Below are 26,387 nucleotides of genomic sequence, written 5' to 3' on the forward strand. Positions count from 1 at the left end.
CATACAAACCTGCCTTCAAGGTACTGGGCTCAAAACAGACGCCAGATTAACCCATTTAGGTGCCTCTGGTCTGCGGCGTCTCAGAAACATAATGTCTTAGGCAGGGCGGTGTGGCCTTCGCCTCCCACACCGCCCTGCCCCCCCCCCGCCCCCCGCTGCCCCTCGCCTCCTGCTCGTGTGTCACGTATCCCGTGTCAGTTTGGGGAACGCGTCTTTGAGGAACAGCAAGCAGAGCAGGAGTGCTGCGGCTGCATCTTGTGAAAACTGCACGCCTGTCAGCGGCCTCAGCTTTTTTTCCTGCCGAGGCACAGAGCAGCACGTTGGCCTCGCTTCCCGGACTCATTAAATAACAGAGCGGCGGCTCCTGCCTAAGTGCAGGAGTACAAGGGAGGGAACAAAATTATCGCTGCGACATGAAAGCGATGGGTACATTACCACAGCTGCATGTAAGAAAGGAAAAAAAATGATGACCTATACGTGTGCAGTAAGCAGGGTTTTGGAACTGAGAATAGTTATCTATGTACAGTGCTGTGGATTCCACAACAATAAGCTCTACAGCCTCATTTCACAACATGTTTGTGATGTACTATAACAGCAACTAACATTGTAACTGAATATGATTAACATGTTGACTTGGCAAAATACATTTTGTGCTGTACATTTTTTTTTTTTTTTTTTGTAATATTACGAAATGCTCTCCTGAAACTTTTTCTCATCTTAACTCAGGTACTGCTTTTCCCACTTCCTCTTCATCTGCAATAATAATGTCCCAAAGCAGTTTGGGAAGTAATGCAGTACAGGATGTACTGATGAGCAGTACCAGACACAATATGATTTTAACATTGCAGTTGGATCTGGATGCTATGTACTGAAAATCAATATGTTTTTTGTGTTTACTAGGTATTTACAGGGATCTTCACAGCTGAGATGGTCTTGAAGATTATCGCCCTGGACCCATACTACTACTTCCAGCAAGGCTGGAACATTTTTGACAGCATCATCGTCTCCCTCAGCCTGATGGAGCTAGGCCTGTCCAATGTGGAGGGATTGTCAGTGCTGCGTTCATTCAGACTGGTACCTCATCAACTTCCTGTCTTCACCGTGACACAGAAAATGACATTCGCCTTTGTTTCTGACTAATGAATTCATATCAAACCAAAGTGGTCATCATTCCAACCTCCTTTGGCACAATGAGACAGTCGTCCAACTTTACCCACACAGAGAGAATGTCCTTAAAACTGATAACTTGCCACCTTTTTCCTTTTCAAATCTTTAAAAGCATGTATGACAAAACAAAAGGAACTACAAAAGTAGTTAATTCTGAGGTTCTCATAGAAAATCTGTCAGTATTAGGCTGCAAATACAAAACTGATAGCAAGCCCAACTGATAGGTACTCATAAACATGTACATGTACACACACAGTATTGCAATCCATGCACATGTGCACACACAATACATGCATTATAATACTGTAGGCCTTTCCTCTTTCCCATTGTATTGATGCATTTATACACTTTATGCATACTGTAGGTGCTGCTACATTTCAGTACAAAGTCTTGATGAAATAGCGTGTGGAATCTCACTGAGTTCCTGAAGAAATGCCCTAAACACAGTTCCACATCACAATGCTCCATTTGAAACACACTCACAGTGGCTTTTCTCTTAACTCTGTAATGAAAGCTTTGGCATTATGAGCAGGAATCCTTATCGCTCACTAAAGGGATGCTGGCAGGAGATGGTCTTGGCCTCTGCGAACACTGTGGAGAATCTCAAAAATACCCGTAACTGTAGGATGGGTTTGAAATTCCTGGGCAGGTGAAATGCAAATGTATAGCCGTTATAATGATGGAGACCTTTGTTAATGTTTAGTGTTTGCTGTGTACGTACATTCCTTAGGGAATGCTGTCTGAGCATATTGGATGTAAATGGTAGAAAAACTCTGCTTATCAAAGGATGAAGTTTCATTGTGTTTCAGCCAAAATGATCAAATTTTTGATTCACGATTTTCAGTGCTTGGACTGAATACTGCTTGTTTTCCTCAGCTGAGAGTCTTCAAGCTGGCGAAGTCTTGGCCCACCCTCAACACCCTGATTAAAATCATCGGGAACTCCGTGGGTGCCCTGGGGAACCTGACCCTGGTCCTGGCAATCATTGTCTTCATCTTTGCTGTGGTGGGCATGCAGCTGTTTGGGAAGAACTATCAGGATTGCGTTTGCAAGATCTCCAAGGATTGTACCATGCCCCGCTGGCACATGAAGGACTTCTTTCACTCCTTCCTCATTGTCTTCCGGGTTCTGTGCGGGGAGTGGATAGAGACCATGTGGGATTGCATGGAAGTGGCCGGACAGCCCCTTTGCATCCTGGTCTTCATGCTTGTCATGGTGATAGGAAACTTGGTGGTGAGTTGTTTCCCTCTTCTTATGTCTTTTTTATGCGTGTTACTTTGTCACAACTGTACAGCACTCGTGCGGTTGAAGTAGACATGCTATATGTTTTAGTGTGCTTTGTGGTGTATTAGTGCTGTGTTGAAGATAGTGATGCATTGTAGTGTGGTGGCAATAGCAGAGCAGCAGTTGCTTGGTTTTCTCCCTGAAAGACATGGAATATGCCTTCTTTCTCACCTGTTTTGGTCTAAACCCTTGGCATGGATAGTTTGCATTTTGTGGAATTTGATACAGGAAATCCTCATGACATGGTTTATATACTATATAAAGCGCTGTATATACAGTGTGTCCTGCGTACCCGTTGGGAATGAATGTTGATGTGCTGGACTAAATTTGGCATAAATTAGACGCAGTATGCACAAAATTAGAGAATTAAAAGGTAGGCACAGTTGTGCATAGAGTACTATAGATTGTTGAGTTGTTGTTTCATGAGGATCAATGCCCTCAACCAGCCCTGGATTGTTAGCCTTGTGTTTCAGACTGTGCCATTAAAAACTCAGGATCTGGGCTATGAGCAAATTGATTTTGGAAAAAGAAAAATGTGAGTTTTTTTGTTGTAGGTTAAAAGACTCATTTAACTTCAAATATAGGAAGGATTTTAACTGCACAGTATTTGGTAAGCTCAAAATAAGCAGTTTGGAGACTCGTGTATGTATCAGAAAGTGATAAGAAGGTGTTGCTGTAAATATAGCGCAATATGTTTTGAAATGAATATGATGAATATGTTTTAGGAGTAGCATTATTATACTTAGGATTAAGTAAGCAGTACACTATGTATAACTACATGCGGTTGAATTCAATTGATCTGCATGTTATCTCATGCTGTCCTCATGCACCGCTAACACTGTGGTGCTGGTGTTGTCCTTCTGTGGTGCTGGTGTGACTTTGACGGGGCACAAAGATAACACATGCCCGCGCTACATTAGCATGTAGAAACAGACGTGCATATGGCTTTCTCCGTGCAAAGGATGCGTCTCTAATGTCATCTCGGCTCAGTCTCGAGTTGCACAAATGTGGTCCATGTCACTGTCAACATCCCTAGCTATTATCTCTACAGCTGCACCAAAGTGCCCCTGGCCCCCCTGCCAATCCCTCTCATTTTTCCCATGGTTGGAGGTTTTGGCAAAGGGTGAGCTAATCTTCATGACTCTTTGCAACGGGATGACAACACGATCCTCTGCACCCGGCCTCCCTGATTGGCCAGAGGTCCCCTGCTTTGCATAGCAGTCTCGGTGGTATGGCTGGCGCTGCCGGAGCTCTCGCAGGCGCTCGGAGGTGCCCTCCCCTCTTTGGCCAGGTTCAATTTCAAAAGGGCTTCTGTGCCGGATATCGCTCGCCGGTTCACATAATGCAAAGTGGCCACAGCCCAAATGGCCGTCTTTAACAGGAACAAAAGGACACGCCACGTAAGGTGCAATAGGGTTTGTTTTGTATAGTTTTAAACCGTTTCTAGAGGTTTAAGGGACTACCCCTCTTAACTGGCTGGAGTTTTTGTTTTCTAATTATGCAGTCATCCTTCCACTCAATGATGTCTGATGTTTTGATGTCTGAAGCGCTTACATAAGAAAACCTGAATGCGTGCAACAACTTTTTGGCAAACCACAATTTCCTAAAGCTGAAGGCGGAAAGGGGAAATTTAAAAATAGCCCTCTCAAATAAAGACAACAGATGTCACTGATTCTATCATGTTGTTAATGTGGAGAGAAAGAGATCACTCAAGAAGAGGGGAACATGGAAGCTACCTTGCTGCCCCCTGGGAGATGAAGATTCCAGGTGTAGCTGGATCACAGACACAACTGCGAAGCAGCTCTAAGCCCTCCTCCACATAGCACTGGCCACTTAACTCTGTTTTAGTCATCCGAATGCGTGCGCATGTGCACACACGCACGCACACACACACAACCAGACAAACACACACACACACACACACACACACACACAAGGCTTCAAGCCGTGTCCTTAAGGCCGTCAGGGTGAGGGGTTTTCCACCCTAAATGACACATGGACAGGTGCTGCTGCTCTGCAAACATTGTTGGCCCTGCAGTGCTGTGCCACTGTCAGTGCATCAGGGAAAAGCAATGATATATTGAGTGCCATCGCATGCGTAAAACAAATGTTGCTTGCTGTCTTTAAAACATAAAACCTCTGATTAGTTCTCTATCTACAGCTGTCTACAGTTGTGGTCAGTTCCATTTCAGTTCAGTCAATAAAGTGAAAGTCACTTCATGAATTAAAAGTCGGTCATCATGAGAATTGAAGTAATGAATTGAATTTAAATTCATTTCCTAAACTGACTGAATTGAAATGGAACTGATCCCAGCCGTGGTCTACAGAATGAAATGAAAGTCAATTGAAAAATCTTTTTTTCACTTTTGAAATATATACCCTTTCCTTGTATGCACTGCTGTAATCTACAAAGCATAAACCAGCAAATAGTTTTGCAGTCTGTGAGGTCCATTTCCTTGTGCTGTTCCAGTATATGGCAGTTATGAAGCAGTCTGTGATGGAGTGAGGTTTGCCCTGACTGAATCACAGGCTGGACATCTGCTTGGGGAGACTATAGAAAGCAGAGATTTGCACTATCCCTGCCTTCCCAGAGTGCTCTCCCTCTGGATGGGAATGGTGTGTTCCATTGCTTGTTGTCCTTACTACAGGCTACGTCGATCCTGGCATCCAGGAGGTACCAAAGCTAAATGTATTTGTCAACATACCACAGTAATTTGTTTCCGGAGGAAGCAATTGAGTCAAAGGGTTTTTACTAAGGTTGTTCATACGCAGTGCATTGCATTAGAATAGATTCAGCTCAGCGTGGTACAAACATATGAAGCAGTTGCAGGACATACTGATTTTAAAGTTAAAATCAACCACTACATGAAGGTTACTCAGCTCTGTATCAATAGATCTATTCCTTCTGTAGATGTCCAGAGTGTATAACACAGTTAGCAAATACTAGGTGCTGTTTTATCTGTGATTCTGTCACCATAGATACAAGCGTATTGGGCCATGATGCGTTTCCATGCTCATGATTAAGTCCCAATTAAGAGAGGCATTAACAAGACAAATAGAGGGGAAACGAGCATGTCATGTGACATGTCTTGCCTCTAAACATGCCCTGACTGTAGGGCAGGCTGGTAGAACATAAATTACTCAGCGATACACATCAACCAATGTTAAGTTTCTCTGAGAGGGCACCCCCAGTAATGGTTTGCCTGCTCATGAATACGTTTCCCTTGTTATGTTTGTCGTGGCTGATCTGTCAAAAAGGAGGACAGCTAGACGCGTTGCATAACCATTATGAACGTCACAAGATATCACCTCCAAAGATTTACAAGGCTAATAAATGTCTGAAGTTAAACCCCTCGCAAAGCATCTCGATCCCAACCACGCTGTACTGACTAAGCAGTAACACACTATTATTTAAATTAGATACAGTATACACTAAGCAGCAGGACACCGTGACGTCATGTGGACACGCTGAGAAGGTCTGGTATTCACGTGACGCGTTCATACACGGGCACAAAACAGTTGTAGAGGCACAAGGTATTGTTTCAGACGATGCTGTGTGAAACTAAAGATCGATGCTAAAAAACAAGCGTTGGCTCAAAGTAAGCTCATATCTGGTATGGTACGAGATACGTGAAGTGCTGAGTGTGAGACTGATGTTTTGGAATTCCAGATTTCTCTGACAGCAGCAGAATGTTGCCCGGATCGTTTGATGCAAGGCCGTTTGACCTCCGCTTCAGATGACATTGGCTTTCCCGTCGCTGTTTTGTTTAGAGGCATGGCTTTTGTTTTTCTTGAGATGTTTGGTGAAATCCCCTCCCCTCCCCTGTCGGCCCCGTGCACGTCTCTCATAGGGAGTAGATGACAGCTGCACAGACCGCCGCATGGAAATGTCACTTCCACGTGGGCCTGCGTGGAAGGTGGTGGGGGGGGTCGAATTCTGCAGCGCCATGGCGATAGCATTCTCTGGAGTCCAGTCAGAGTCCTGCCATTTATGCAGCCCAGTGGCTCTGAAAAGCAGGCTGCTAGGATCTTTAGCTAGGTGTGGTAACTCAAGATGCGTATTCTACCATAAGTGGGTCACCAGGGGTCAGGTATACACTGGCCCTGGATGGAACTATGGGGATACTTTTCCTTTTAATCATCCCTTTAATCTCGGTGGAGGAGTGTTATCTTACCATGTTCAGTCTTACACATGAACGCCAAAGGAAGCTGGGCTCGCGCAGTGGAAACCGCCAGTGGCGGATATTTGTACAGTAAAGAGACAGGGACACTGCGCAGAGGGCAGAGTGCATGCGGCTTGCTTCAGTCATCATTGCTGATAGGAATGGATATGCTTTCAGTTTGTGTTGCTGTGAGAATAATTAGAGCTATATAAGGCGGGACATGGTAACCAGAGAGGTGAAAGTGGTATTATCAGATGGGCAACGTTGCCTCTTTGAATTGAAGTTTTTGAGACTCAAAATGGTAGCATACATTTGTGCCACTGCGGCTCACGTTCTACTGTTGTGGAAAACGAAACTGACGTACTGAAAGTAGTCCTCATTCTACATGTCAGTGTCTCTCAAATTAGCTTGACCGCATGGGCTTGTTCCGGGCAAAGGTGATCCTTGAATCATACAGATACGAAACACTTTCACATAAAAATTGTATTTAAGGGGTTATATGCTTGCATTTGTATCTAAAATTGAATGAACATACAGTATGTGATATCAGAGAATTTGGCTAGGCTATGGTCAGAAGCACTTCCATCTCAATGAAAAGTGAGTACCCTTTCCACTTTTGACCTGGTGGAAAAAGCTAGCCAGATATATGTCACTGAAATAGTGAGTGATCAATGTTGAATACACTGGTTGCATATTCCATAGACCAGAAGAAATTAGATTGGTTTATGATTGGGCTGCAGCTGGAACTCACAGTGATTTTTGTGAATGCTATTCAGTCAGAAGTAATTTGGAAACATCATTCTTTCTCTTAGACCAGCGTTTCCCAAACCTCTCCTGGAGGACCCCTTGTCTTGCATGTTTTAGATCTCTTCCTGCTCCAACACAGTTGATTCAAATGATCAACTCGTTTTGAACTCCTGAAGCTGCTTAATAACAGACTGATCATTTAAATCAGCTGTGTTGGAGCAGGGAGAGACCTAAAACATGCAGGACAAAGGGGTCCTCCAGGAGAGGTTAGGGAAATGCTGTCTTGGACAAAGCAGGAAAAAAACAAACACCAAAAAGTGAATCCACTTCTCCCTCTCAGAGCATTATTTGCACCTTGTTATCCTAGAGTTTAAATTACAGTATAGCTGTGATAAGAACACACACCCAGTCTCCTCACGACAACTCCTGAATAATTATTTAGCTAACTCCAAGTCTTCTCGCCTTCCCTCTGTATCAGATGTGTCCCAGGAGCTTCAGTTTCCTGGTCTCAAACCTTCCCCTGCTGCCTGCTTGGTGTCTGTAACTTAGAGCCTCAAGTGGCTCTCTTTTAATAGTCACCCCACTATGTCATGTGTCATGCTTCTGTTCCTCTTGACTGGACTCAGCCCTATCTGACTCTTCAGTATGCAAGGTGCTAATGCCTTAGCACGTCTGTCGGTAGTTAGCGCCTCACCGGTGTCAAGTGCTGCTCCTGGAACACCGCACTTCTCTCTTTACATTTTTCCCTCAGATGCCATGTGTCTTTATTTTTCCATGCCATGTTCCCCACATCCTAACAGCAGTAGGCCATCGTCCCCCAAAGTTGAAATTCCGTGCTCCTGGATTTCAGTTTCATCAGGTCTTGTCCGATCTGCAAAATGAGGTTTTGATGTTAGATGTTATTCACTTTGGATTGAACTGGAAACATGTGCTTTTTGTAATAAGTACTGAAAGTTAGCCTTATATTTGCAGATGGCGGAGATACTACTATTGGTAATGTAGATGCAGGAACTGCTTTCAGTGCTTTTACACAATAATGTTTTTTGGAAATTGTCTTGAAGGAGAATCATCTGACATGTATGCTAATCAATTACTCATTCTGCTTGGATGGGTGTGGCAGGCTTGCAGCTCCTGTACACATACTTAATTGATGTCACAAAGAAATCCAAACATCAGGGTCTGGGAAAATCTTGTGCAGTATTTTTTTTTTTTTTTGATAATTTTGATGGAATTAGAAATTAATTTGTCAGGGTATGTTCCAATTTATAATATAATTTTCCAGTATGCTTTAAAATATGTCCTCACCAATGTTAAGTTGGACTCTCAGTACTGAAAGGAAGATTTTGTGGGGGTTTTTTGTCATTAGTTAATTTAATGCTTTTAAGTAACCACTATGGATACTCTAATATTCTTCAAATATTGAATTAAACACAAATAATATGGTACTTTTTAAGTGAACATGCTTTCATTCTTTTATGTATACCAGAATCTGTGTTAGAACAGCAAAAGAAAGTAAGGCAATATCACATTTTTCAACGAGCATTTTATGGCAGCCCCTGATTGCTGTTTGTCATCTTGAAAGTGCTGTTTTGCGCAATTAAAGTCAATTCATACCGTAATGAAAATGGCAGATTTTAATGTTCTAGCCTAAACCAAGTGACCTTGTCAGTATATTCTTATATTGTATAAGGGAGCCTCCTGAATGGCTCAGTGGTTGTGACACAAGCTGCAGCCTGGCTGTGTCATCATGACCGGGAGCCTGCAAATTGGCTTTGCTTTGCACAGCGTTGCACGGGCACAGCGTCCCTGTCTTTCCACTGCTGTGCTCCCTAATGGCTTGTGAGGTGCTTGCAAAGTCCCCCAGTGACATCAGTGGAGGTGCACCCATCCTCCAATCACTGTGTGCCCTGCTGTGGTGAACTGTCAGGCTTGCAAGTGTGAAAAATAGCTTCTGGCTGCGTCGGAGTGCATCTTAGGATTGCACTCACCTTGCTTCACTGCTCCTGTTTGAGCGCAGAGGGTGTGATTAGGAGACTTGCCTAGTGCACAATCGGCAGTTTCAAATCAGGTGAAAAAGGGCAAAAGCATAACAAATTGCAATAAATACGCATTATGGAGAGAACAACAATAGTTCTTCATAGTTCCAAAATTATACACTGTTCAGTGCTTTGGTTACACACAATTTGACAGCCTCAAAATTTGATGTGTTGTTACTTTTAAAGCAGTTAGTCAATAACTAACTAAATAAGACAGGTTATTTTTATCCATACCTTCTCTCAAGTCTCAGATACAAACCACTAACCCGGTATTGTAGAACAAAAGTATGGCCTCAAATCTCTTTCACTCAGTGACTGAGCAGCTCAGGGTCATTAATCTTTAAAATATCATAGAAATGAAAGATTCATATATGACATATTCATAATGTTGTGCTTGTAAGTCTTGTTAGATACAAGGTTTGTAAAATAACATATTTTTATGTTTTTTTGTGTGTCTTGAGAGCAAAGCAACATTAAAATAGAACTGACAGTCTCTAGCGAAAACAGAAGGCAAAATCCGACAGTGGTTAAATTACGCTAAAGTATTTTCATTGCTTACTATGATCATGTGACTGCCCTACAGCTGGTACTGTACGCAAAGTTCTGGGAAAACGGATGTGTCTGCAGGGGTCAGAGGTCATGGGTTTAACTAGCATTCCAAAAGGGATTAGCCCTCAGTGAGTGCCTTCACATGATCCGATGACATCTGTCACTCTCCAGCGTAGCATTATATATAAAACAGGTTTCTTAAATAAATACTGTCCTGCCTAAAAAAGACCATGCCCCAGGTTTCCCTGTGTAAATACCACTCTCCCCTACGCATTAAACATATTCAGGGTGAGTGGATCACCACAAACACAATAACTATTCTGATGTTGTGGAGATCTGGATGTGTTGTAAAGTTCGTACAATTTAGTAACTAAATATGAAGCATCATGGTGCTCCAGCCAAGAGATAGTTCTTATCAAATGTGCACAGTCACAAGTAAAGAATAATGGCTTTTTTGAGCAATGGGCATAACCTGATCGCATTTGACACAAGAGTGCACAATATTTAATGAGAAGAGTACAGCCTGTTATTTAGATTTTTGCCTTATTCTCACATTCTGTTACTGCAGGGTCTTTTGCTGACTCACTTAGCTTTTTGCCCCCGCTCTGACTTCACAACTCAGCTTGATTTTGTTTTAAGATTAATACTGAAAGCATGTACAACATGAACAATCTAATGTTGGCCAGGAAAACGGGCAAAACATTGTGCTTTGCCATTCAAAAAGAACATGGCTGAAATGGTCAACGATCAAGGCAAAACACAAAGTGGGAGCATTTATGGCTGGAAAGGTTAAGTAGGTGTCATGATGCCTGTTGGGGGTTGCCATTCTGTATCACCTGGACACTGTGTTTTGCTCAATTGTAAAGTGTTAAAGTATCTCCAACATGTGGCAGAACTCCAGTACAACAAATAATGTATATTTACATACTTAGTATGTAATTACAAATTTTGGAAGATTTTTAGTTCCATTCTTCGGTGGAAGTCCATAGTCTCCAGGACATTGTCAAGAGTGCAGGACTGAGCTGCCATTAAGAGAACAAATTCGACTAGAGTTTAGCTCCAGGTTGAACACTTTTCACTGATGCATAATTTGTTGGCGTGCGAATATGCTCTGTATAAGGAAACAGACATTCACTGCGAATCTTTTGTGAGCCAGGCTGGAAAACCCAGGAACGGAATCACAGATTCTTCAAAATCATTCCATGTGTATTTTATGACCAATCATCAAAATATTTCAGCTGGCTCACAGAGTCCTCAATAAACAGTTACAGGTGGAAAGCATCTAACAAGCTATGTTGTGGACAAGTACATGCTGATCTTTTTCAGGGCTTGACTTTAGGATGTGGTCTTTATGTGCCTGATTAACGCAGATTTCATTTTTTTGGTCACAGCTCTACAATCCGTTTGAAGGACCTCTTGGTCATAAAGTGCACATTATGGCTTCAGTCATGCTTTCTCATTAGGGGGAAAGCAGTCAGTTTGTCTAGCACAGAAGTGTCTGCTGAATGTCCTGCCCCCTGATGTGGGCCGCTGTCATCAGATCATCCACCAGATCTTCTTTAACTGAGGCCAGACTTAAGCACACATTACATATGCAAATCAACACATATTTTTTCTCAAATTGCTGTTTGATCCATTGCAAAATGTCTCACTTCACCTCTTTGTGCTGGGTGAGTCAGAGTAAGCCGCTCTGTGAATGCTTAAATGACAGGCTGATGCCTGCTACTGTTTTTAAGATAAAAAAAACAAACAGATTCAAGGGCTCCGAAAAGCAGATGATGCCTCCAAAAAGAGCACAGACGTCAACAGCCGCCAAGGGCATTGTATTGGACGTTCAGCTTCAAATGCTGGCCATAGCATAGCCTGCTGTGGGGAGATCCAGCATCTGTCCTTTCCTCTCAGACTGAAAAGTGATGTCAGCTCATTTCCATCTGGAGCTGTTTATTTAGGATTCCGAGCCAGCCAACTTAATGTAAGCAAAAATTATTATTCATAATGATGATGATGACAATAATGATGATGATGATGATAATAACAATTGTCATAATCTCCTCATTATGAGTAGTACTAGGAACAGTAGCATTAACTTTATTTGTTGTATGTACTTAAAATATTTACTATTCTGAGTGTGGATTATTATCCTCATGTGTTTTTTCCCCTTCCTGTGTTCTATGAAAGAGTGTACAATGACTGGCATAACTACCACCTGTTGTTTCTGCAAAGGTACTGTATGATAACATAGGTCAGCTGCCTGTGTCTGGCTTCATAGATAATGGTCTATTTATAGCCTCAAGACTGCGAACTGAACAGGCTCCTATTGCACTTTAACTAATGCTGGGGGGGGGTTCCACATCTCAAGAATAGGTGCGTTAGTCGGATAGCACACTTACAGTACAGTGATGACCTCTTGAAGTTAAACAATAGACGGTGGAGATAGCAGGCCATGGATGTTAAGTTTAAGGTTGTATCTTAATCCTAGATATTTTGAATAGGGAAATCTAGGTTGTGACCCTCATTTGGTGTTTTCTGGTGCCAAGGAAAGGAGACATCTATGGTTTAGCTACCCAGATGTTGCTTTAATACCAGCTGTAAGCTGAAAACTCATAACTAATGAGCTTGGATCAAGACTCCTTCCCAGAAACAAAGGCCAGTATTACTTTGGTTATTTTTAGCTTTCAGACATCACACATATGGGGCACTCAATCTGAGACACGACCTCCAACTACAAATAAGTAACTTGTACAAGAATGCCCCTTTTATACTTTGGCATTGAAATCCTTTTGTATCCCAAGGTGTGTTTATTTCTATACCTTTTGCTCACATTTTAACCATTTATTCATTGACTCGAGAAGATCTATTTTAGATCTCGACTCTGTACTGTGGCATAAATACAGTGGTGTTCATAAAAAATAAATCTGCTGTAAGCCTTTGGATTCAATAGAATGGTCCCATGAAAAATGTACAGAATATTTTTTAATTTCTGCAGCAATTCTACATTCAAAAAGCCATTCTGCAGTCATATGCAAACCTCTTGCTACTACATTAAGCACACAATTTGTAAAATACTGGTATTATACTTTGAAATAAGACATTGAAGTATTATTGCAAACATGTATGTAAAAATACATAATTACTATTGTTATAAACATTAAATTTGTGAAAGAATAAAAATCAAAAGCAGATGTAAAGGACATTTAACTTATTTTTTCAGCTTTATCAATTTAAGTGGAAGAGAATCCTTTTCGTTTCAAGCAACAAGCAACTGACTTAAGCAACTAACAAAAAATATTGATAGCTCTTGTGTAATGATCTGTTAGACATAAATCCATGTTGTGGTAATGTATTCAAATGGGAGATGTCATTAAAAGCATGTTTCTGCGAAAGTTCTGCTGCAGACACCTGATTCCACGGAATCCGTGCACGATCCACAATCACAGATTCCTCTGGGGGAACACCTCTTCAAGTTACCTGCTGCATCATTCTCCATAGTGTAAAATGATATACCAAGACACAATACAGCCAACTTAAATTATAAATATCTTAAAGGAATATTAAACATAGACAAGGTAGACAATTACATGGTTCAATATGAAATGGCTTATATGGGTGCAGTAAAAATCAGAATTATTCAGACAATAAAGAAGTATTTCTTATAAATATACCCATTCATTATTTATACGAGGTCTTTTTCTGAACAAAAAAGTAACACTGTTTTGCATATTATGTTGCGTTTTGAGAGGCTGCACCCTCAAAAAGGTGTACTCCTTTAAGAAATGTCTGCCATTTTGTGTCATGAGAATCGTAATTGGGAAGGAAAAACATTACAGTTCCCACAGGGCTCAGAGCTACCTGGAAGAAGCAGCCAGGTGCAGCTCATTACTAATTGGCAGCCATGTGATCGCCATTGACAATTAGTAGCTGGAGCTCACATATAAGAAGACTGTCCGATGTAAAGAAACATACAGCGGGCTGACATGCAGTGTGAATCTTGATGAGCTGGAGGAGACCCAGAGCTCCATTTTAACCCTTGGAGTGGAACATTGACCTTGAAAATGACATCCCCCTTCCAGTATTGTTGCAATTTTTTTATGACCTTTTATTTCAAGCAGCATCCAGTAAACCTTTATAGATGCTAGCCCTTTTATTTTTTTAAGGAATGTAATGTTTATTTCTCAATTCAGTGAAGAGGGGTGTGGCTGTAAATCATGATGATGTGATCATATGCTTGTCATTTTACTACTCGGAAGCCTGCGGTCTGTTATGTATGTTCTTTATTTTTAAAATTCATGCTTTAATGGTTAATGTGCATGTCAGATTCAACTATTCAGTATATGCACTTCTTTGACAGGGGCTAGTTCATTCCCAGATGTGAGGTTACATGACTTGATTCTGAACACAGGAAAAGTAATTCATGGTGCTGTATATTTGTATTTCAGGTGTGTACAGATAATTTGTGAACATTGAAATATTGCACTGGAGGTTATAGGGACAATTTAAAGGATTGTTGAATTTATTTGTTATTTACTATTTGTATTTGTTGTGCTAAATTGCTACCCTATCATTTCTATATTTTCAGATCACACAGGTCGTACAAACCAAAAAACTTTTCTGCACTGCAGTCAGTTCTCCTTAGTACTGTATATGCAAAAATGTTGTAAGCATAAACATATATGTTTGCACTGTTTTCATTGTGTTTATTGGGAATTTCCGAAACTAGTTTGGCCTGCCTTATCAGGTCACCTACGCTGGAATTACTGTGATCACAATAAACCGCCATGAAGACTCCGATTAACTTTCACAGCCATTGAGACACATGTGCAGCACCTCTTCAAAGTGGTGCTCTCTGCTTCACGAGCCCAGCCACTCAATGGAAGTTCTGTTTGTAGTGCTGTGGCAGAGCAGCTGTTCTTCACACCAGGGTGCATCTGTGTCAGACGCTGAGAACAAACTTTAATCACTCGTAATTACAGACAACTGCTTATAGATGGGAAATCGTCAAGGTTTCCCTGGAGAAGTCTCCCTTTTGGTGATGTGACTCCGACTCTTTACCCCAGCCTGCCGCCTGCCAACCATTAGTCTCTGTCACGTGGCACAATACCATCCACCCATGCAGAACTACAATAGCAAAGTGGTCCTATGAATGAGCCAACTAGTCTACTCTCACTCCCCAACACCCCCCCCCCCCCCCCCAATTCAGTTTTTCTTCTGTGGAGACATGACGAACTAAGATGGACCTAAAATAATCCGAGTGCTGCTGCTGCTGAAGTTGCAGATGAATGGCAATCTTTCAAAATGAGCAAAGTGTCTTCCTGAAGCATATTGTCTGGGTCTGTTAACATCACATATACCACTTGACCTTACACTTGTCCTTCTTACACATACAGTACCTGTAGGCAATATAATATCCAGGCATAAGAAGAGGAAGTGGCCTTATCCTTGGCCCGTATGACTCACAAGTGATCTTTTTATCATGGAGGGCATGTGGAAAACGCAATCATTTGCACAACACTTACAGTGCACTCAGAGTACTTTACAAAACGATGAAAACCATAAAACCCAGCACTGAAACAGTCAAACAATCCAAGTAAGGCTTCAGGTGATAAAGGTAATAAAAGAGGTGAGCAAAACAGAATTTACAAAAAAGGTTTGAAAGAAGTGAAAAAGACAGTTTTTGTAAAGGCAGTAATGTAAAAGGAATAGCAAAGACCATGAATTTAACCCTTTCGCACGTGACTTATTTTATGCTATGTAGCGTGCATGTTTTGTTACATGGTTTGTTATGTTTTCATTTCTTTTATTACATTACATTATTGGCATTTAGCAGACGCTTTTATCCAGAGTGACTTACACAGGTTACAGTTTTTTTTACAATGTTATCCATTTATACAGCTGGCTATTTACTGAGGCAATTGTGGGTTATGTACCTTGCCCAAGGGTACAACAGCAGTGCCACAGTGGGGAATCGAACGGCAACCTTTCAGTTACAAGTCCTGCGCTTTAACCACTATGCTACATTGCCGCCTCTTATTAAGCATCACATAGTTTTCACTGTTGCATTTGCTATACTTTTTAACGTTAAATCGCTGCTTTCTCAAAGCTAACATTAGCTAGAATTTTTCTCAATCTAGTGTTCTAATCACACTGGATTGACCGTACCCAATAAACAGCTAATCACACCACTGTGACCGTATGCGCGAAAGGGTTAAAAATAAGATCTGTGTATTAACAGCTCATTTGAAAAGATGTGTCTTCAATAAGGATTTAGAAGTGACCCACTGTTCCTAAAATAAGGGAGTTCCACCATCTGGGGCAGCATCAGCAGAAGAGGCACAACATATACGGCTTAATGACAGCAGGCCTTTAACGCATATCACGCATGAGCAGATCTGAGATAGCACAAACGAGTGTAATATCTAGGATCTTAGAGATTATCTGTGAAGGGGAGCTGGGCTGCATAGGGGTTTCCGAGTGAATTTTGCGCTCCTGTGCTGCATGTCCCGTTTGCTTTGTCATTGGACTCATTTGACCAAAGCATTATGCAATGTGTTTGGATAATCCAGCCAAATCCAGCATCTTGCTTAGACCTTGAACCCTCAGCATGCTCCACAGCAGATACATTAAGGATTGTTTGCTGGTCTTCTTGAAGTACGATTTGGGTGTATGTTGACTGCTGCCAATCAATTCCACTATATAATATAATTGCCAGATGGGGCTGTGAGCTCAGGTAACTGACACGTCTTGTTGAAAATATTCACTTGCAATTGGTGGCTGAGGGGAGAGGGCTGTGTGATCACTCCCCAGTAGAAATGCAGACTTCTCATTCAGGCCCTTTGCTTGTCATGGCCCCAAGGCAGCGAAGGTTTCTTTTCCCAAGCTGACCTCAATCAGGGCATGGTAATGCCAGTGTTCTGTGTTTGGTCTGGCTCTTTGTTTTCATTTCTTAACCTGTACCTCTGTTACTGTATATTTCCATTTTCTTTGACAAAGCTGAGAAAAGACATCTTCTGAAAAGACAGATGTTCCATTGTTGAAAGCCTGTTGACCCATATGTTATGAGGAGACCCTGAGGTTGTAATTCTTCCTTTCCTTGTAGCATAACTTATAGGTCCTTGCAACATTGTGTCCTCATAAAGAGGACGTGGCAGACCGCATTTCAGCTGGTTTCATATACGCCTGAGATTTTTTAAAGCAGGGGAAGATTAGACAAAATGTATTCCAGTTACACTTGAAACACTGCTGTAATATACAGTACGTGTGTGTGTGTGTGTGTATATATATATATATATATATATATATATATATACACATATACATATATTACAACAGTGCTTCTCAGTGTAACATACATTTTTACACTCATGAACCATGAATCCTCATACAGTATGCAAATGTAGCTCCTTGTTGCCTGTATGAGTTGAGGTCTTAATATGGCAATATTGCTGTGGGCCTCAACAGTGTCACTGGTGCAAGGCCACTGAATGAGGTAAACTGTATATGCCCCAGGAGGGTATTTCATCTCACAAATTGAAAACCTGCTGTAGTCGCCAGCTGTTAACGTGATTTATTCTTTAAGCGGGACTAAATTCCTCATATGTGCCCCTTATTCATCTTTGGAAAACCAGCGCATGGTTGTTGTCACTGCTGTTGGTGTGTGTAGGGGTGTACAGTCTCACATAAGCCTCTGGTTTCATGCTGCATTTAATGAACATGCTGATTTCTGCAATGGCAGTGACTCACCGTGTCATTTACTGTACCATTGCGTCACCAAAGCTGACAGCAGGGGGGCAAGGATTGGGAAGAGTGCTCCTTTCTTTGGCATTGGGAAAATCAAACTGTGCTGTTATTGTCCATAAAAGTTATGTACACGCAATTGACAGAATTTTGTGCAAAAGGGTTTTGCCCAAAATTAAGATCAGAAGCGCAAGTGAGAGATAAGAAAGGACATGCATTTGAAAGGTGAAAAGAGTCATGTAAATTCTTGTAAAATCCTGGGGGCTAAATTCAAGGATGTCCCTTAACAGTTCACAAAAATGAAAGCTAGTGATGCCTTCTATCGTTTGAACGTGTGGTATCACTGAGTGACCTGTGTGGTTCATCTGATAGCAGGCTGCTAAAATGGCTGTACCCAGGTTCCTTTAATTCAGTAGTGGAGTCTTCATAGCCTTCTTCTGTGTACAGCTAAAATGGATGATTGGCCATGTTTGCCAGTAGGTTTAGTATTTATGTATTTCTTTACAACAAAAAAGTCCAGCTCAGACTGCTCTATAGAATGACAAAGACTGAGTTCATTTTTAAATTAAATAAAATAAAAATGCAGATTGCACATCTTTATATACATAATGAAAATGATAAAATCTGAATATAAGATATACATTGGTATGATTAAATGTCAAACATTCATATATATTAAAATATGAAAACAACATTTTTATGTTTAAAATGTATTATATAGAATTGCAGTTTTTACAATGCCTATGTACATCAGTATAAATGAATGACGGTGACAGCATAGTCTTGAGCCTTGACATATATAATTTTTTTTTTGTTGTTGATTCACGATGTGTTATCATATATGCACATCAATTCCCTTATCATGAGGGTGCAGAAAGAGGTGGAACATAATCGCTCTTGTGTGGGAGGCAGTGAACTGAAACATTGCTTGGAAGAGCCATTTTGGCACAGCCTGATATGGGAGCCTTGAGCTGTTGTATAATTCTGTACGGGCGACTTTCTGTTGAGAACGGGATATGGGCTATCGGTTCTGAAACTGTCAGGGTGGATTTTGACGTAACCACTGATGAGCTAAACATATTGATCTGTTGCTGCTTTTACCCTCACAGAGCTGCCAGAGTGTCCAGGCTGCCTGTAGTACTGATCCTACAATGACCCCCCCCCCCCCCCCCCCCCCCCAAATCCATGCCGGATGTTATCAGTGTGTTACACTGCAGAAATCAATTGTAAACCAAACCACGGCACTGCTCAGCTATTAAAAGACATTGTGCTTCACACTGAGGTCTGTAATCAGAGTGTCTTCTGTGCAACACAGTTTACGGGGGTGGGATTGTTTCTGACCCAGTAGCACAGTTCGTATTATTCTTTCCCTTGTTCCCTTAGGCAGTGATGGGTTATCTGTTCTTGATGCCTCTCTGCCCCACAGTGGCCTGCATTTGTACTGTAGTGGCCAGGGAAGTTGTGCAACTCCTGCCATATACCCTGTCCTTTTTATTTAACACCCCTCAGGCACTGCATGTCAATAAAACAGATGGCAAGCAGCCCACAATAGCTACTTTGCACATAGCTATTCTGTTACAGTGCGGTTCATTCCTGTAGCAAGTGTCATGTTTTACCACCAATTACATTCTTTTTTTCAGCTGAAGCATCCAGTCAGCAAACATCCAGTTAGAAACTCCTGACAAATCACCAGCTATTGTCAAATGTTAGAAAATCATGCGGTCTTGTCAAGAGAGTAATAATAAAATGTTAATAATATCATTTTAATAATGTTTCAGATCAAATTAATACATTTACTGTAAGTACATTCCTCATAGCCTGAGACATCCAATCCATTTCCGCAGAGGAAAACATAAGGGTCTGCCCTTACCTCTGCTCGAATCATTTCCGCACAGCAAACCACCAAAAATAAAACAGTTCACCAATGTCTTTGTTGGTGTTACAACCACAGTACAAAAAGCACAACTATACTGTGCATCCATTTTGCTGGAACGCAGGAATGGAATTTAGACCGCAACCAGGCAGGGTCATCTCAATATCTAATTTCTCACATGACCACACCAGCTGAAGGTTCTACAGCTGCATGCTCGTGTCCCTGACTCACAGATTTGTCACCGCAGACAGGCGTTTGCCTTATCGATCTGCAATTCAGAAAATGCGCCACAGCATATCAGCCGACAGCAGAAACAGGATTTCAATGAATAGGAAAGGCCATGATTATCGAGTCTGCAGTGTCCCGGTTGAGTTAATTTATTCATAAGTATGATGTTACACAGTAGACATACACACCATTGTCGCTTGCAAACCTGGATTTCAAATGACAATCGTCTATTCACCACGCTGTCTTGACCCCTTTCTGCTCAGACTTGACCTACTTTAGATATTTCAGGTCCTCTGAACAAGTAACAGATGTCCCTCTTTTCAATAAAGATATTCTGCATTTATCCCTACATATTTTGTGTATATTGTATCTATGTAGCTACTGTTCTACCATTTCCACACATTGTATCCATACCTGCCTGCTTATGTATTTGATACTGTCTCTTATTTATTTTAAGATGATTGCAGGATTTAACATAATGACATAATGTTGCATGTTACCTCCCTGTAATGTGTCTCTATGGATGTGTCAGAACAATGAGCAAACGAGATGAGTTGATCCAGTTGGCAAAATCTGTGACCTAGTGCCACCCCACCACCAGTGTCCAGAAGTCAATTTCGTTAAGAGCAGCGCAACAAATTATTTAACAGCCAGCAAGAGGGCTTACAAATTATTTAAAAATGACATCTTAATTAAGTTAACTTAACACTGGGCTTGCAACTGCTATCCACAAAGGTAGCGTAACCGAAGCAGTGAGTCGTTTGTGTGACGATTCAGCCATGAGCACGTTCCTTCTGCAGGGGAAGCCCACTGCCCAGCCTTATCTGTGACAGCAGGGTGTGAACCGCGTGAATGTCTCATTTGCATAAGAATCAGGTCCCTCAGCGAGCCCTGTTTGAAGGCTGCATGTTTTTCATACTCAGGGAATCACATTACATTGTCAGTCAGCCCAGATGTGCTTGTGTTTTCCCATACGGTGCACGTGTGCGCGAGATGGTATTCGCAACTGGACATAGATGGCGCTTGAAAAATGCAATAATGCCAGACTTGTGCACCTGAGATATCATATAATTATTTGATCTCGGTGTACGTATTTGATTATTATGCTGTAGCGTATCTTTAACGACTTTACTGGCTCATTCAACCGAATGGATGCTGAATCAGTACAGATATATCGTTCTCCATGCATTAATCATGCAAAAGCTGCTTACACCCCCCGGGGTCATGGGTAAGCCAAGGTCTGTCCCAGCTACTTTGCATTGTTTTGGGTTGACATCACACACACAACCAATTAAAGCTTGTGTCTGAGATATGGAATTATCCCCATCAGTTAGACTGATTCCCGTATACAATATTCACAAGGAGACAAATTCCCAGCATCTGGAACTGAATATTGGATTCTCCAGCCATGAGGCTGCAACAATAGTGTATGACTGAGACTATATCTTTAAGACCACATGAGACCACAAGACCATATCTGTGAGGCCATTAGAATGTATATGCATTTCCTAAAGCTCATACCGGTAGATAGATATGTATTCAAGAGTGGCATGTGTTCATTCCTTGAAAAAATACAATCATTTTATTTTGAGTCCTGTATGAAGGCCATTGACTTATGTCATCCTTGCGATATCAAACCAAGTGCTTTCCTAGGGTTTAATTTTTTTCTATTTCTGTGGTATATCCATAATATTTTAACTTACACTATACAAAAAGCAAATGTTAGGGAAAGCATGTTTTCTGGGAGTGTGGGATTGGTATAGCTGGTTAAGTTTAGTAGGGCAGAAAATAGAAAGGCAGACACTTAATTACTCTCGTCACAGCCAGTGGAAAACATGGTGAGCCTGGCAAAGTCACACAGTGTCCAGCATGTCTCTCAGCCAAATTTTAGCCATTCATGCCTCTGTGCTCCATGTGGAGATGGCAGAAGCATCTTCTTTGTGCATTGGCAGTATCTTAATGTATCTCCTTGCTTTCTTCCCTTCAATGAGGGAAAAGAGAAATATATTTTTGAAGGATCTGAACACCAGCACACAGTGTCTCAAGACAACAACCTCAGGATATAGTTATAACCAAACAGTTTACCCTTGTGCTTCAGCTAATTTGTTATGGTTGTATTCAGGAAAGTTTCTTTGATTGATTATTGCGTGCTCAAAACATTTATGAAGCGCTCGCTACAGAAAAATGCACTGTGACCCCCGACGAACATCACATCAACATGTGAAAAAACGATATCTACCGAGCTGGGAAGATTTTCCCCTGCTTGTTAAAAGCATGATCCTAAATTGTGCTGATTGTGGCCAAGAATAAAACTGACAGCTCTGCTGGTAATCTGTCCTGCGTTCCAATAACTCTTAGTTAGCATGTAATTTCCTCACTCAATCAGCGCCGCCTGTGCACCCCCCAAGAGACCTGCGTCTCCGGGATGTGGCTCCTCCTCATCTCTCTGGTGTTTTCCTTTCAGCAGAGCTCTAGCAACAGTAGTTGCTAAGCATCCACCCAAACACATAATTAAAGACTACAGGGTATCCTCACAGAATGCACGCCACTCGTTTTTGCGAGTGGCGTGCAATCACATTGCAGTGATAAAGAAATTTCAGTTCTGTACCTCGGTGCCAAAAGCTGTAAGTCATTTACAGCATAAATGTCTATTTTTTATCTGTTGATCAGACATCATCCAGAGCACATAGAGCTTGCACTAGCATATATTCTCTACTTCATATGTGCATCTGTATTTTTACTGGTACATTACCTACCTACATTACTGGTACATTACCTATTATATAATACCAAGATGAAGTACTCAGCTCAAATGTATTACAGTTTCCCTCACAACATTCCAGTCTGCCATCTTCTGGTCCAGAGTACTGGGCCAGAACTCCAGCTGGGGACGAAGGAGTGTTTACAGGATTCTGTCTCAGACAAGCAGTGTATTTTTTCAGAAGTTTCTCACTTGTTGAAATGGGAGACAGAAACAAGTGAAACACTGTCAGTCCAATAATTACTCATTATGCCTTGAGCATCCCTACATTTGGTTTCAATAACACAGTTTTACAAAAGGGTGTAGAAACAGTCACCATGTTTGAGGTGCTTCCTTAGCTCAGCATTTTAAGGAAGTTGTTTGTGCCATTCTGAAGGTCAAAGGCAAAGCTTGCTTGCTGGTATAGGAATGGTCTATCACACCGATATACCTTGTAATGTATAGTAATATATCTGTACCATAATTTCTGGTGTATTGCTTTGGCCCATTGTTTAGTTCACATGCTGTGCCACAGAGCACTCCTTCCAAAGTGAGAACCCCCCCCTCCCCAGTTTCAGCTGGTCACATAGAATGAGATCCCTTCCCTCTGACTGGTTGGAAAGACAGTGCTGTCTAAGCATACGAACTGTACATCCCTGATAGTGTTACGCTGTAAAGGCGACAACCTGGCACAGTGAGGCTGACAATGAGATACATGATTAAGCGTCAGTACACAAGGGCTCCTTTGTAGAACGAGAAGCACAGGTGAACAAGACAATGCAGCGTCATGGCAACAGGTTTGGCAAGCAGATATTTGATCGGGTGGTTGTGTTTACTTTCGAAAAAGGAGGGGAACTTTAATTATGCACTTTTAAAAATCTCCTCCATTTTCCACTTTCTCCTTCAGCTATCATACTGTTGGGTACTCCTGTGAGCTTAGGTTGATATCTGAGGTGATATCTGAGGTGCAAGCTCAACTTCAGCTTAATTAAACAGGTTGTTGACATTGAGCCTCTAAGGTAATCTACCTAAATGTAGTATTTTGAGTGTGTAAATCTCATTTTGCAAGTTATTAAACAGGTATTCGTCTTTCTTGATCAAAATAATAATTCAGGTTAAGGTCTGAATACGGTAGGTTAAAAATAAGGAAGTGAAAATGAGAGGCACTAAATCTAATGTGACAGGTACTAAGGCAAAGAGCAACGCAGCAGTTTCTGCAGTGCTTCATCATGTGCTGCCTCTGCCTTACCTGCACGCAAGCAGCATTTGCTTTGATAAAACATCTCCCTTATTTACCTGACCAAACAAACGATTTCCAGTCTGAAGTGTACAGGTCTCTGCAAGCCTTTTTAATCAAAGGCATTCATACACAATCAGTCCACAAGGCCCTCGGAGACACAAAAGCAGCTGCAAACACACAGGGTAGCTGGTTTAACGGGGACACGTAGGCCTGATTCTTCAGAGCTGCTGGCAACGTGACATTTCAAACCATCTCCAAATCACACCTGTTGTTTACATTCCCGGGGCTCCACATCGCAGGGTTCCTCTCAGCGTCCCCACACGGACCAAACACAAAATATTTTGCTTAGAACCAAGGGGTGAAGGAGAAAGTACTTTGACAGTTTTGACCGGCTGTGTTACAGGACCGCGTCCCGATTTTCCATATTTACCGCACATGCCCATGGTGCAGTTCAGACAAAACGGCCCTAATTTTTTTTTTTTCAGTTGAAAGGCCTATGCTTCACCTGTTTTAGGTATCTTATGTCTAGCAACGCAATGGCTAAGGTGTGATGAAATTGCTGCCCTCTGCTCCTACTCACTGTAGTCACTGTAAATGCAGACAAGCTCTGCAGATTTTCTAAGAATCAGACGGCAAAATGTCTCTCAGTCAGAATTAATGTGTGGAACGGATAAACCTTAGTTTGTCACGTGTCTGTGGTCATGTGATCATGTGTCCCATCTCCCCACCCCCAGGTTCTGAACCTCTTCCTGGCTCTGCTGCTGAGCTCCTTCAGCGCAGACAACCTCTCGGCACCCGACGACGATGGTGAGATGAACAACCTGCAGATTGCCATCGCTCGCATCCAGCGCGGCATAGGCTGGCTACGACGGGCCATCTGCGACTTCTTCAACGGCAACTTCAAGCGGCGCCGGCAGAAGGCCAAGGAGGCCAAGGCCATGCTGAAGCTGAAGCGCATGAACAACCACGTGGAGGGCAACGGCACGGTGGGCGTCATCGGCCGCCATGGCGAGCGCTTCGTCGTCCCCGACGGCGACAGCTACATGACCAACCCCAACCTGACCATCAACGTGCCCATCGCCCCCGGAGAGTCCGACGTGGAGTTCCCCGAGGAAGAGGAGGAGCAGAGCGAGTGCTCGGAGGAGGAAGAGGCCAAGCAGGTGAGCTGCTTTGATGCTTTGAGCGCCGGTACCCTTTGGCTGCAGAGGTGGTGGTTCCTGTCGTGGATGTGGGACAGTGAGAAAACATGAACATGAACACATGTAGAAAAGACACTGTACTTCGAAAATAAATGATTCAGAGTCAGGATGCCACGTTGCAGCTAATTCTGTCCAAGCCTCCAATTCAGGAAATGCCCCATCAAATATACAGCTGAAGTAACGATCGTCTTAATTTAATGATCAAAACACTGTTACCAGCTCTGATGTAGTTCTGAGGTGGCGATTTGTTGGCTGTCTGGTCCTCTGGTCCCCCTCAAGGGACAGAATTGGGCACCCCTGATTATGAGAGACTCAAGGCCCCAGCAGCAGCTTGATTGTTTGATCATTTTGGGATGTTTCCTCTGAGGTTATGCTTTCAGCTCTTCTGAGGGTCACAGTTAAACTTGTTGATGGGAGGAGAACGAGAAGGAGGGACAGTGATTTCAATTGGAGGGTCAACTGGATGACCTACTGGGGAGGGCAGATTACGCTAGGGTTAAGCAACCGAACATAGAGGCTTCTTGATGTATAAACTGTCTAATCTGAGAAACAGACAATCCAGCCCCTGATGACTGGGAGGATTAGTTACGGGAACGTGAGCCGACGTATGCACTCAAGTGTGCTGTCTGCTGTAGATAAAGTGCAGTTTTGAGTCAAGGTTGGGTTCAATGTGCTTTTTCAGCAGTTTTCATTTCCATCATATTGAATTTCTAATCTGCCATCGCACTGCCTTTGGATCTTGACCTGTTTGGAAATGCAGAAATGTGTATGCTGTTATGAAAACCATTTATGGAATGCTATTGCTGGGTGTTTACAATTCTTATATTCATCAGCTTCAGCTTTCAGGATATTATTAACATGATTACCTTTAGATTTAGAAATACTTGTAGCAGCATTGGAAGACAATGGTGGTGTCTATTTTCATACTCAAACCAACTGAAGTCAATTGAGCCAAAGCAGAGGCAGAGAGCACAGCTGGACATAGAATGTTTTTGTTCCTACTAGTTATTCCCCAAGTTTAAGAGCTTACATATAGTTTTGTAAGTTTTGACAATGGGTACGTGATCCATTCTGAAATGACTGTTTTGTTACACTAGCAAGCATTCCATTATAACTTGTGTGTAAAGTTATGGTACTTTTGACGTCGCTACGTTTGACTGGGAACCAATGGTAGTATGAAATTGGTGGAGTTAAACCGAGTTTAACATCATTTCGTTTTTATGAGAAACAGAAAAGTTCCAGAAGTTCAGAATGCTAAATTGTGTGTAACATAAGTTTGAAAAGCTCATCATCTATTATTCTGACAGCGCATTTTAAGAACAGAGAGCTTTCAGATACCTGAGAGTTTCTTGAATCATTTGAAGATATTGTCCACATATTTTCCTGTTATCGTGTCTTATTGGCTGGCCTCCCCACATCACCAGAAATTG

The 26,387-nt window shown here is 42.0% G+C and overlaps 1 protein-coding gene across 2 annotated transcripts in view; it reads left to right on the forward strand.

Annotated features, from left to right (window-relative positions):
* scn5lab (sodium channel, voltage gated, type V-like, alpha b) overlaps window positions 1-26,387 on the forward strand; it is a 112,044-nt gene that overhangs the window by 53,910 nt on the left and 31,747 nt on the right. For both annotated transcript variants that reach the window (XM_036522610.1, XM_036522609.1), the window contains exons 14-16: window positions 901-1,074; window positions 2,044-2,400; window positions 24,493-24,918. In XM_036522610.1, coding sequence (XP_036378503.1) covers window positions 901-1,074; window positions 2,044-2,400; window positions 24,493-24,918 — 957 coding nt within the window. The remainder of the gene's footprint in view (window positions 1-900; window positions 1,075-2,043; window positions 2,401-24,492; window positions 24,919-26,387) is intronic.

Source organism: Megalops cyprinoides, chromosome 2 (assembly GCF_013368585.1).
Source record: "Megalops cyprinoides isolate fMegCyp1 chromosome 2, fMegCyp1.pri, whole genome shotgun sequence".
NCBI classification, from domain to species: domain Eukaryota; kingdom Metazoa; phylum Chordata; class Actinopteri; order Elopiformes; family Megalopidae; genus Megalops; species Megalops cyprinoides.